This window comes from Vulpes vulpes, chromosome X (assembly GCF_048418805.1).
Source record: "Vulpes vulpes isolate BD-2025 chromosome X, VulVul3, whole genome shotgun sequence".
Taxonomy (NCBI): domain Eukaryota; kingdom Metazoa; phylum Chordata; class Mammalia; order Carnivora; family Canidae; genus Vulpes; species Vulpes vulpes.
In genome coordinates, this window is record NC_132796.1 from 117,808,671 (window position 1) to 117,822,398 (window position 13,728).

General features: G+C 42.2%; 1 protein-coding gene across 4 annotated transcripts; it reads left to right on the plus strand.

Moving 5' to 3' along the window:
* Window positions 1–364: 364 nt before the first annotated feature.
* Window positions 365–13,337, plus strand: VMA21 (vacuolar ATPase assembly factor VMA21). Of its 4 annotated transcripts, none has more exons than XM_072744149.1 (5): window positions 365–535; window positions 3,335–3,458; window positions 3,608–3,867; window positions 8,816–8,925; window positions 9,495–13,337. In XM_072744149.1, exons 3-5 carry the CDS (start codon window positions 3,758–3,760, stop codon window positions 9,635–9,637), a joined length of 363 nt encoding a protein of 120 aa, XP_072600250.1. In that variant the 5' UTR covers window positions 365–535; window positions 3,335–3,458; window positions 3,608–3,757; the 3' UTR covers window positions 9,638–13,337. The 4 variants fall into 4 exon arrangements, with proteins under 4 accessions (XP_072600250.1, XP_025841620.1, XP_072600251.1 ...); XM_072744150.1 differs by lacking the exon at window positions 365–535 and having other exon boundaries at window positions 3,220–3,458; window positions 9,495–9,682; window positions 9,962–13,337; XM_025985835.2 differs by lacking the exon at window positions 365–535 and having other exon boundaries at window positions 3,193–3,458.
* Window positions 13,338–13,728: the final 391 nt, after the last annotated feature.

The window sequence follows — 13,728 nt, forward strand, 5'->3', positions numbered from 1 at the left end:
AAAGCAAATTGGGGGGTATTGCCAAACTCGACTTTGGGTGTACAGTTGCCGTGTCACTGGGTTTACAGTACAGAGGTGTAAGACAGTATGTGCAATGGACAAAACACTGAACGGACAGTCAGGAACTTTATATTCTTGAATCCCGTCACTAATCCAGTGAGTTTGGGGCAAGCCACTCCCCATATTTAGCTCTGCTTTCTCAACTGAACTGACAGGGCCTGACCAGGGCTTTTGCTGTTTAAGAATCATTTTCTGATTCTTAGGGAATAAAGGAGGCACCCCTTAGGGTTCCCTCCATCGTAACCACGCCCCCGACATGCCATTTCATTCCCATGGCAACGGCTGTTTGGGCTCCACTGACCTCCAGTTCTTTAGCAGCTGCTGCAGGTAGGAGGTTGCAGGACTTTGTTTGGGGGCCAGAGTGCTAATTTCTTCTTTTTTTTCCTCTTACAGATTGAATTTATTCTAAAAGTTCTACCTACACCTCAGTGAGTTCACAGTACATGGTGGAGTGTGAAGTCAGCAGCAAAAAGAGGTACGACAGCTTTAGTTTACTAAAAAACCCCAAACACTAATATGTAAATGAGAGTAACTAGGCATTTTGTCCCACATCAAATCTCATTTATGAATGGTTCTTGTTGGAGTTATCACATAACTGCCACACAGGCTGCTAACATGAGAGTGTGAAAGTGCTGGTCTGGAGGCAGGAGTTGAGCTAGGCCCCACTAGATAAATGTATGACTTCTGAGAAGTCCCTTCCCTCTCCAGAACACAGTTTCTTCATCTGTACAAGAAGTTTAGACTACTGATATGGGCTGAATTGTGTCTCCTCTGCCCCTAGCCCAATTCCTTTGTGGAACTCCTGAGCCCCAGTATCTCAGAATTGGACTTTATTTAGGAATTGGGTGGTGGATATGATTAGTTGAGTCGAGGTCAGGCTGGAGCTTGGTAGGCCCCTAATGGAATATGACTGGAATCTTCATAAAAAGAAGATATTTGGACACAGATACAGACTCAGGGAGAATTCCGTGTAAAAAGAAACGCAGAGATCCGGGGGATGCTTCTATAAGTCAAGGGTCACCAAAGATTGCCTGCAAACTACCAGAAATTAGGTGAGAGGCACATAACACAATCTCCTTCACTATCCTCAGAAGAAACCAACTCTGCCGACACCTCAATTTCAGGCTTCTAGCCTCCAGAACTGTGTGACAAAAAATTTCTGTTGTTTATGGGGATCCCTGGGTGGCTCAGTGGTTTGGTGCCTGCCTTTGGCCCAGGGCGCTATCCTGGAGTCCCAGGATCGAGTCCCACGTCGGGCTCCCTGCATGGAGCCTGCTTCTCCCTCTGCCTGTGTCTCTGCCTCTCTTTCTCTCTGTGTCTCTCACGAATAAATAAATACAAAATCTTAAAAAAAAAAAATTTCTGTTGTTTAACCATCCTGATAGAGTAGTTAGACATGAGCTGGAGGCAGAGGCAGTGATAAATAGATGACACATTAGAAGCCTGAGGTAGAACATCCTGACTTTGTGGCTTGTAACATCCTAGCTTTACAGCTTCCAACAACCCCGGGGCTGACAGACCAGGAGCCACAGGCGGAGACCATGTGCTTTCCTCTTCAACGTTGACCCCAGGGTAACCTATAGCTTCATTATAATATATTTACATTGTGGCTTCAAACCCCGCACCCCATGGGGGAAGATGGCCATGACAATTCTAGCAAGTACATTATAGGACCAAACCCCCACCCCCACCCCACCCCGGCCCTGAACTGGTAGGAGGAGTCCCTTAGATGATGGGACACAACCTCAGTCGGAGACACCCCCTCCAGGGATGACCCATAACCTATGCAAATATAAAAAGAAAAGACACCCCTAGCCCCAGTGCAGTTGCCACCTCTGGGCCTGCTTGCTTTCCCACCTTGAGAGGGTACTGTCCTTAAAAACTGCTCTGTGCTAGCTACTTTCCTTCTGGCTGTCTTTATTAGAGCGTGCATCCTCCTGTCAATCTTTTATGGGGGATCGAAGAGACCTCCGTTCACACAACACAGACTCTCTTCCATCAATAACAATTCAATTTGCAATTTATTGTTAAGGTAGCTCCAGCAAGCCACTACTACTATATCTGTGGTTCTCAGTCTTTTCACGACCAAGAACCTTTTTGCTCTTTGTCCTCCTGTGGACCCAATTCATTTATGTAACTAATATTTTTTGAGCACCTCCTATATACCAGGCCCTTATTCTAGGCATTGGAGTTACACAAACTCACAAAGCCAAGTTCCCTCCTCTTGTGTTCATTCTGTACGTTTTAAAAGATTTAGTTGGCCAAGTGTATTATGGCTTATGTTAGTTTAGTAATAATTTCTCTATTTTCTCATGAGATAACCAAGATTACTTCATCGATGTGATACAATTAGTGCCTAAAATGAAAGAAAGGTCGTGTTCTAAGTAACTGTTAATCCCCTATGAAGAGTAAGTACGTTCGTTAGGTTTTTTTTTTTTTTAATATTGAAAATCATTCTCAGAAACCCCCTTACTACAATTATGGATCCCTAGGGATTCAAGAACCTCATTATTGGGTGATGAGCTAGAGCAGGGATGGCAAACTTCTCCTGTAAAAGGCCAGATAGTAAACATTTTAGGCTTTGTGGGTTACACGGTCTCTGTCACCACTAACACAACATTGCCGTTGCACTGTGAAAGCAGCTGTAGATGATCCAAACAAATACGTGTGGCTGAGTTCCAATAAAATCCTATTTATGGACAGCGAAACTTGAATTTCACATAATTGTCCCGCATGGCAAGATATTAGTCTTCTTTTGATTTTTTTCAGTCATTAAAAATGGAAAACCCATTCTTTCCTCACTGAGCTATAGGACACCAGGGGGGCAGGCAGGCTGTCTGGATTCAGCCGGCTGGCCACAGTTTGCCAACCCCACAGTTAAATTCTGATTTTGCCCCAGTTCTGGAATTAGGCGATTCTTGTCCCCCTAAGGTCTAGGTGAGGCCCAGAGAGGAATCAAGTTTGAACCCAAACCGAGGCTTCCTGCTTCCCAGCCCCGAGCGCCCAACACTGTCCTAAGCTGCCGTGTTTAGTTATGATTTCACATGTGGTCTTTGTATCCATGTGGTGCAGAAAATAGATGTGTGGTCAGCGGCCCTTTCCAGGCGTTGACCATGTAAGGCTCGTCCCCTTATTAGCTGCCAGTGGCAACCTTATTTTGTCAAGCTGACCCCAGGCTTACGGCGCTGTTTTCGTTTATACTTCTCTCGGGTTGCGCGGGCCCGGGAGGCCCATCTGTCCCTTACTATTTGAGTCCCTGTTGTCTCATTGGCAGCTGAGCAGCTGCAAAATGTTTTTAACTTGAAGTGGAAGTTGGGGTCACCGGCGTCGTCAGGCCTGAACAGTCACGCTCAGCAAGGGCTCTTTCAGCCCTGCCATTGACTAGCTTGCGGACTCGGGTGAGTGTTAAACTAACTCCTCCCACTTTCCCACGGCTGGACTTTCACTGTTGGTAATAATGAGGCGTTTCTCAAGGGCTGGGGAATAACGTGCACCGCTTTGTGTGTGTGTGTGTGTGTCTGTGTCTGGAAACTGCTCGGTTGCCCAGGACCACAGTCCTCTGCCCGGCCGTCCCTCGTGGCGGCCCCTCTGCTCCGGTGGCCTGGAAACCGCAGCTCGGCGACGGCTGTCCCGAGGGGCACCGAGCTGCTCGCGCGCGCTCGGGGGCCGCTGACCCCGCCGCCCTCCGCGGAAGACCATGCTGCGAGGCAAGTCCCGGCTCAACGTGGAGTGGCTGGGCTACTCGCCCGGCCTGCTCCTCGAGCGCAGGCAGCTCCTGGCAGGGCGCACGCCGCGGAGCCCCGGCCGGTAAGTCACGTGAGCGCCCGCGCCCGCGCCCGCGCCTGCGCGCGCGCCCGCGCCCCGCGCTCTACGTCACCCTGGCGCGCCGCACTTGCGCATTGCGTCCCGCCGCCCGGCGCTAGCCGGCACTTCCGGCGTGGCACGCCTCCACCGGTCGCCTGCCGAGCGGACGGAGTGCGGTCCCCGACCCCAGCCCGCCTCCCAGCCCCTGCTGTGGGCGCGGCTGCACCATGGAACGCCTCGATAAAGCGGCGCTGAATGCGCTGCAGCCGCCCGACTTCAGGTAGCCCCGAGCGGCGCCCCGGCCCGGCAGCGGCCCTGACCGCAAGGCCACCTGGCCCCGGCCTGGAGTGGAGTGTGAGGGAGGGCCCGAGCCGAGCGGGCGGGCCTGCGGTGGGCGTGACGTCTGGACCCTCGGGCCTGCGGTGGCCGGGCTGCGGGGGGTCGGGGGGTGGGGAGCAGGGAAGCCGGTTGGGGCCTGTAGCGTCTGCACGCACGGGAGCCGGGAGCCGGGGTCGTAGGGGAGAGGTCGGCGGGCCTTCAGCTCCTGCTTCTGTCCTAGCACTTCCTCTCGCTGTCGTCTGTTTTGCGATCCTGCTCTCTGCAATCTCTCCCCACTGCAGGGTGAGCTCCCTGAGGACAGGAACCCGGCCTTCTCCATCTCCGTGCCCCCCTCACGGGGCCTGCATCGTCGGGGCTTAAATGTTTGCTGTATGAAGGAATGAAGGGACGAGAGTTAGGGGCTGGCCCTGGTTTGAGACTGCTTCACTTGGGGGCTGGTGGCTGAGTAGAATGGTATTGTGGCCCACTAGCCTAGCCAATGATACCTCGGTAGACAAAAGGGTGGGAAGGGATTTAGCTGCCATTCGATGTTGACCTACTATATGCCAGACTCAACTTAGGTTCTTTATTACATGGGTTAGCAAACTAAGAAAGTGTTTAGTTCCCCTCTCTCCCCTTTTTTAAAGAAGATGAAGTTACTCTGGTTGAGTGACTTGCCCAAGATCACACAGTAAGTGTTGAAGCTGGCGTGTGACCAATCTCATTGATTCCAAAGACTGATCTTTGGAGCCCCGTGACCCTTTTCTCTCTCATGATATCACTGTAGCGGTTTTTTATAATTACTGTTGACTAGTTGTTGGGGTCTTTTTGGTCAAGTATACTTAGAATACAGTGTAGCCCTCCTAGACTGATTCTAGTGTTTCCTAGTGGAATTTACAGTGAAGTCTACTTACATGAAAGTCTTGCTTGCCACAGAAGGAAACGTGGTAAGCTGTATCTGCCTAGCGCTTGCTGCAGAAGTTCCTATGAAGTGGGTCAACTCTAGGTGGTTTCAAGAGTGGGGAAACAGTAAGGTTCATTCTGAGTTATTTCTTTATTTCTAACAAGTCTCTGTAACACCCATGATAGATACATATAAGAAATCAACTGAATAACATCAGTTGCTTTGTTTTATGTATTTATTTCTTTTTAAAATATTTATTTATTTATTAGAGCGCACAGGCAAGCACAAGCAGAGGGGCAGAGGAGGGGCAGAGGGAGAGAAAAGGAAAAGCAGACTCTCCGCGGAGCAGGGAGCCTGATGCTGGGATCATGACTTGAGCTGCCCGAAGGTAGATGCTTAACCCACTGAGCCACCCAGGCACTCAGTGGCTTTGTTTTAGAATAATTCACCTGTCATACCCAAGCTTGCTTATGCCAGCAGAACTGCCAACTACGGTGGGGGTGTGGCTGGAAGCCAAAGAGAAAATGTCCTGTAAACACTAGAGGAAGTTTGCTAGTTTTCAGAAGTTTTTAGGCTTTATATACTTTATATATAGTCCCATACTTGTGAGGTCATAATCCAGAATAAACGAGTTTTGGAGCTTAAGGTAAAGGTAGTAAAAAAGTTGAAAATAAACTATGAATTGTTAAGATGTGTCCAAGCCTGACGTAGAGCATGTGGGGCTAGAAATTAACATGTAGAAAAGAAAAAATTATGTTTGAGTGGTGGAACTATAAATGCTTTTGTTTGCCTTAACACATTTTTATATGGTATTATCTTTTCAATAATAATGTTTTCTGAAAACCAGGGCAGATATTAGATACTCAAGAGAGATGATCTGAAGAACGAAAGAACGTTTTAACACCCTTTCTCTAGAATCTCAAGCTTTGTTTCTTTATCAGGTTAGATATCTTAACTTTGCATACCTAAAATGCATACTTGGACTCAACCATAGAAACCTCCACAAAGTCATGTTTTTTGTTGGGATTCGTGGAAGAAGTGGTCAGGTAACTGACATTGAATCTTTATAGCCCTACTGTAGAACTACTCATATTCTTCATGAAGATTACACAATAAATTTCCTCAAACGTTTACTGCTAGGAAATGTTTAAAGAAGCATAAGTATGGTCAGATGAGGATTGTGTAGCTCAGCGATCACTGTAGTGGGATGTTAAAAAATGATCCACTGAAGTATGGAAAGAAAATACTAGAACTTCTACATGAGTTTATTTTCGCATTATCCTTTTCAGTATCTATTTTTGCATATGTTTTCTTTTTTTAAGGGATGTATTGGTATTTTGTGTGTAGATGATCTGTTTAAAAAAATCAATATGCCTTTATATGGGGTTTGTGCTCAAAACTTAGATGGTTTAACTAATAGTCAAAAAAGTTTGTAGACCATTGTTTGTAAACCATAAACTTGAGCTGTTCCCTTCCCTTCTGGGCTTCCAGAAACTTCCTAGCTCATCATTTACACAGTTGTAAGAACCCTTTGCCTGGATTTTCTAAGGTTCCAGAGAAATGTGCAGGACTATATAAGAAACAAGCTGGCACATTAAGTGCTGTCATAACAGGTATGAGCTAAGTGTGATTGTGTCCCAGAGCAGTGAATCATTTCAGTTCAAGTGATCAGGAAAGGTGCCTGGAGGACAGGCTCTTTTGAGGGGGACCTTGAAGGCTGGGCTGTCTCCTTCCCAGAGATACAGATAAAAATTATAGCCTCTGAGGATTGCCAGAAACAAAATTAACTCCAATGTTGACTATAAGCATAAAGTGTGAAGTGTGTTAAGATAGTCTGAGGATGGTTAGATAAAAGAGATGAAAAGGACCTTAAGCTAAATGATTAAAACTATAGGGTTTACTGCTTTTAGAATGTAGGTGGTGGTATGTATGAGGTACAGATGTGTCCAGGGTTTCTGGAAACCTACTACTGCTTCACTTTCCATAGGGCTGCTCATCTGTGACAATGTAAGGGACAAGTGCTGGAGTAGATTTACTTTTTGAAAAGTCAGTGAAACAGCATTAAGGAACATTTTGAAAATGGGGAAGTTATTTTTGTATATTGATCTGGAGTCCTTTTTTATATGCACACACTTTTAACATGATTGAAATGGTATATGTCGGTGGTTGGTGAAGTTTTTCTGTAAAGGGCCAGGGAGTAAATATTTTAGGTCTTGAGGGCCATACAGTTTGGCACTGTTACTCAGCTTGTCCTTTGTAGCTCCAAAGCTGTCTTAGATGATACATAAACAAATGGGCATGTCTGTGTTCCATTTAAACTTTATTTATAGAAATAGGCATTGGGCCCTTAGGCCTTATTTTGCAGACCCCTGATAAACATAATATGATATAGTTTGTCTTGTTCATTTGTCACATGAATAGTTTGTGAGTAATGGTCAGGATTCTTTTTAATGGGCCCATATATTGATATACATTAATTGTGAATTTTTTTAAATTATGGACATTTTATTGTATCCAATTTTGTTTGTGCTTTTATGTTAATCTTTTTTAAAAGATTTTATTTATTTATTCATGAGAGACCCAGAGAGAGAGGCAGAGACACAGGCAGAGGGAGAAGCAGGCTTCCTGCGGGGAGCCTGATGCGGGACTCCATCCCTGGACTCTGGGATCATGACCTGAGCCGAAGGCAGATGTTCCACCACTGAGCCACCCAGGCGTCCGTCTTTTTTTCTTTTCTTTTCTTTTCTTTTTTTCTTTTCTTTTTCTTTTCTTTTCTTTTCTTTTCTTTTCTTTTCTTTTCTTTCTTTTTTTAATAATAAATTTATTTTTTATTGGTGTTCAATTTGCCAACATACAGAATAACATCCAGTGCTCATCCTGTCAAGTGCCCCCCTCAGTGCCTGTCACCCATTCACCCCCCCCCCGCCCTCCTCCCCTTCCACTACCCCTAGTTCATTTCCGAGAGTTAGGAGACAGAACATGAAGACTTTTTTTCTTTTTTTATGTTAATCTTCATATTCATGTTTTTAAGTAGCAGAGTATAAGCCTTGTTTTTCTTTATGTAATTTGAAAAGTGTGATTGCATTCTTCAGAATAGTTTTATTGATTCTGAAGCAAAACTTTTCTCCGTTGGAATATTTCCTTGATTTTAAAATAATCTCTGGACAAATAGAATTCACTGAATAGAAGGTGTTTTGACATAAATTTTTAATGCATCCATGTTACGTGAAGACCATCTAAGTTGCACTTATAGCTATTTAATTCAAAGAAATTAAAGTAAGTTTCCTTCAGCTGCATCCAAATTGTTCTAGGCTGCTTTTTTTGGAGATTTTCATACCTTGTGTGTACTGTATCCAGCTAGCACTTGAGAGGATGCTTTGTGAAGGAACATGCATTAATTGTTTTCTGTCCATCTCCTTTGCTACCTCCATTATAAATTCTGTAATGAGGGTACACTTGCGTAGCACTTTGGAGACTACAAACCACTTTCATACTTTGATACTTCCTCTCACACTGGATCTGAATCATAGTCTCTTGGGTGTTCTTTGGGTCTTTAGGATCTTCCAGTTTTGAGTCCCTGACTCTACTCTTCTTCCTCTGGCCACTGCTTCCAAGGCAGAGGCAGGGTCTCCAGCATCTTCTCTGTGGATATTTATAGTGTTATGGACACAAAAACAATTGGATATGGTTGTACAGGTTCTGATTTTCTCTTTGTTTACTTTATTCCAGAAATGAAAGTTCATTAGCATCTACCCTGAAGACGCTCCTGTTCTTCACAGCTTTAATGATCACTGTACCTATTGGGTTATATTTCACGACTAAGTCTTATGTTTTTGAAGGTAATCTTAGATGAAAAAACAAGACATTTTTCCTCTTAGTATATTTAAGATTCTGTGTTTTTATGATCTCTTTTAATCTGTAAGCTGGATATTCTTAATTTGCTTCTTCCATCTGTTTCTGTTTTGCTTCTCAAAAATCATGTTGTTCAAATGAATCTTCCTTCATGAAATTAACTTGTTCATCACTGAGTTATTTTAGCGTGACAGTGTATTTGTTGATGGTTTTCTGTGAAATAGCTTGCAGGTCCTTTCTTTTACTGGCTGACGTGGGAGGAGGAATTTGGGGGAATGTACCTTTGGTGGCAGACATTAGTAGAAAAAGAAAATAAAGTCCTCCTTTTTATGTCAAAGTCCTTAAGTGATAATTATAGTTTTCACTCAGAATAATGTTCTTTGGGCATAGAAGGTGTTCAGATCTTTAAATGAATTCTTGATTTATCACCACCCGAAGTATTACTTTTTAATTGCCTGATGTTAAATAAATATGTAGCTAAGAAAAACTAGTATGCTTTGTTTTTTGCACTTTGATAAATTTTGGAATAAAATGGAAACTTTTTTTCTCTTGATAGGCGCCTTTGGGATGTCCAATAGGGACAGCTATTTTTATGCTGCTATTGTTGCGGTGGTCGCCGTCCACGTGGTGTTGGCCCTCTTTGTTTATGTGGCCTGGAATGAAGGCTCACGACAGTGGCGTGAAGGCAAACAGGATTAAGTTGAACATCACCTTTTGATAGCATTAAATTGATTTTTAAAAATGGTAAATGTGTCTCGGATATTGATGATTTCAATAAAGTTGAGAACATGTTAAAATCAATCTGAAGGAGTCACATTTGACTAGTGTAAATTTTGGTCCTTCTAATCCAATGATTTGTATCATCAGTTTTAACTGTATGAGCCTCATTTGCCAATGAGAATTTGGAAAAGTTAAGTTGGTCACTAACAAGTATGTTAATTTAGTTACATGTTCTGGGAAGAATTTGATTATCTCACCACCAGAAATGTTTTACAGTATTTTTCTCTTTTGGTTGGTTTTAAGGCTTACTTCTCTGGATATGTGAAGATGCACACAGTGAAGGAAAGAAATCTAAACTATTTTTTGCTGAAACACTCTTCCTTACTATCACAAAAGTCCTGGTTTGTTGGATTTTAGGTTGTAAATTCCTGTGCAAAATTGCTTGAATTGTGGATTTTGGACTTCATCTGAATGTCACTGAGAAATTTTGCGTACAGTGTAATCCCTAGTCCATAGGAATTTTTCATTACATTATTTCATGGGAAGACTAGGCCAAATCACACCTATTCATGTCGAAGGACTGGTTTATTGAAGTATCTTAGGTAGCAAAGCAAAGAGATAGCTACCTGGGCACTCAGCTTTTGCAGGCTACCCTGTGCTTTTAGGCTAACTTTTTAATGATCTGCTGTGCTCTATCATTCAGCAATGAAGTTATGCTTTAATCACAGGGTTTTTGTCAGCTCCCTTTCAATTTATTTTCCCGCCTTTTTAATAATGTCTGTGATAGGAATTTACAATTGAATGTGTCCATTTTCACATATGTATGAAGCATAAACAATCCTGAAAGATTATTTTGATCATCCAGTAAGTATTCTTGGGATTGCTAGTCAAGTCTTTTTTTAATCAAAGCTGTTACATCCCAGATATCTATAGTTACATCCTCTTGAGGTCCTGTCTGATAGAAAAAGACCCTATGGTTTTACTTCAGCATCCTTAGTCTGTTCTTTACAGCTACTTGATACTACTTGTATGTAGTCTAAAAACACAGTTGGAAAAATGTGTATTGAAACAGAAGAGAATTTAAATTCCCTGTGTTGTTGCCACCTGGAGATAAGCACTATTTTGTTTGACATCCCATGTGCATTTCCTAATGCTAGTTCAATACACCAAACGTTTGGTTTTAGTTCAAATTCTGCCTTTGTTACCTCACGGCTATTTGCATTTTTGTTCCCCGGATGAGTGCTTTTTGGCCAATTTCTTGAAAAAGCACATTCTACCTTTACTCTTCTTACTAGATAGATATCTCATTGTTCCAATTTCCTGTTACTGGTAATTCTTAATACAGCGGCCCTGGCTATTTTAGCCATTACTGATTTGTTTGTTCACCTTTTTTTGTTGTGCAACTGGACTAAAGGAAGAGGGAGATGGTTAGGCATAAAGGCTAAGTAGGCTTTTGTGTTTAATTTTTGAGAAAAAGTGAAAGATGATTATTGTAGGACTATTTATTTTTGCTTATGGTTGAATATTGTCTACAGTTTAAATGTCTTTAAGCAGTTACTCTAAATGTAAAGTGTTTTCTTAAAGACTACAGTTTGAGTATAAAATTGAACAAATTTAATATAAAATTGTAGAAGACCCTTGTTTGAGTCTGGGATACTATGTGGTGAATTTCTAAATGGTCATCCCTTTAGATGCCTTGTCATACTTAGAATTGTTCTCCACCTAATTGCTTTTCTGTAATGCCAAGGTTTTGTACTTTTCGGATCTCATGCTGTTTGTAAAATATGAATGTCCAACGGTAGATTATTTTGTTTGATTTCAGACATTTGCTGAATAGAAAATATTATGGGTTGGGTGTTTTTCTGCAAGTAAACAGAGATTCATGCAAAAGCAGTTGTAATTTCCTCTTGGAAAAAGTCCCAAGTGTTTGAAAGTTAGAATTGGATGCTAAGGTTGATATTTAGGATTGTTATAATATAGGGCTTGTCTTCAAACCAGTTCATTTTTCCTGGAATTTTAACTGTTAACGCACTATTCTGCTGCTCTTGAGATGATGTACGGTATTTGACATTTAGATTTATTTTTCAAGATGTCTCACTGATTTCCTTGTGCTCAATGTACATACTTCAGGATGTATAGAAAGGAACTTACAATTGAGCCCTTAGACGTGTTCTAAGCTAGGAATATGTTCACTGTTGTTTGAAAATGGATTGCAAGAATAACCTCATTTAGGAAGCGTGACTTGAAGTGTCAGCACAGGCTACTGATAAAGACACTACCTTCCTCACCTTGCCTCCTATTTTGCCCCCCAGAATATAATTTTTTCTTCCCCATTGTGCTAGAAAGTTAAATGTGTTATAGAATGCATCTGATATCATTATCTCTTCAAGTGGATAGTTACTGTTTTACGTGTAACAGCAGAATTCAACTTTGAGTTGTTACTGAAGGAGCCTAAATATCTTTAAAACAGGATGGAAATCGAACATATACATTATAATAATTCGACTATTTTCATCAGAAAAATCTCATCCCCTTTGTCAAAAGAGGCAACTGATTGCCTTGATATTTATCTGCCGTTTTCAGATAAATTTTATAAATACAGCTAGAGCACCCAAGGAGACCAGTAAAAACAGTTAAATAAGGTGTACCCAGGCAAAGATGCTGGCCAAAGGTACATGAAATGCAGGATTTAAATATCTAGTGTGTATTTCTCATCTCTAGACAAGTTCGTGTTTATTGTTTTATTTATGATCGAGTTGTAGACCATTGTTGGGTCCACTTTATAAATGGTTCAACGGTGGCACAGAATTTGTCACTTGTCTGAGGTCAGCAGCAGATTTTCTCTGCAGTCAAGTGATCTGTGTCCTCCAACAGAGTAGTACAACTTTAATTAGTTCAGACTACTCTTACATGTAAGATAAGTTTTGCAAGAGCTGGGCTGAAGCAACACGATGATAACTTGGCAAGATTTCCTTTTTCTTTTTGCAGAAGGGAAGGAAAGGGTCACCTGAGAAAATAAATTATTTTCAGGGACTTCGGGAATCTAACCATAACTATTACATGTAATTTATGAATAGTTGAATCCTTTATCTATTGATGAAAATCGTCTGGGATTCCTCAACTACCATTGCTCCTGGCCACACTTTCTTTCCTGCTTCTTGACTACCCGTACTTGAGAGTAGTATCTGCATTCCTTTTAAGGTGTTCTATCAGCCATATTTGTCAGTTACACGGACTAGTCTTCCTTTTTCTCAAGTTCAGTGAAATCTCACTGAACAGTAATGATAGCAATAGCTAACAACATCTGCACAGCACCTTACAGTTTGCAAAGAACGTTCACATATTCTTGTTTGAGTTTTGCATAGTGAACCTGTTACGAGATGTCTCCAGACATCCTTGCTGAAGATGTTAGAATCTTCAACTCAGTAGAGTCATTGAGTATGCTGTAGTCTTTGAATAGTGCCCTGACTAGGGGCAGGGTTTAGATGCGCTATTTTGAAAGCTGTGTGTAATTATCAAAAAGGGGGGCTTGAGTTCTTTAGCCACTTGAATCAGATTTACTTTTGTAAGTGATACTTTTCTAACTGTTACCCGGATGGATTTTGTATCCGTTATATTCTAGCCTGTAATTTGTATGAATTTACCATCTGTTGTCATTAAAAAAGTGTTCATAATGCCACTTCGGTGTGTCCTCATTCAATGAATAGTAAATTTATTAATATCTTTGTTTTTTTAATACGTGTTTACCTCTGTTTATACCATATAAAATGGAGTTGTCAAGGACAAGCTTTTATGCAATAATTGTAGACCAGAGATGCTCAAACTGGTGGGTGGGCCCTCAGGGGTACTGAGACAGGAAGGCCTGGTTATACCCCATCTGGTAGGCCCATCAGAAGTGGTGTGGCAGGAAACAGGGAGGAGGGCGGTGGGGGGGGTAAGAAAGCATCTTACCCTGTGGCTTTTTTTTTAAGATTTTATTTATTCATGACACACACACACACACACACACACACACACACACACACACACACAGAAGCAGAGGGAGAAGGAGGCTCCACACAGGGAGCCCG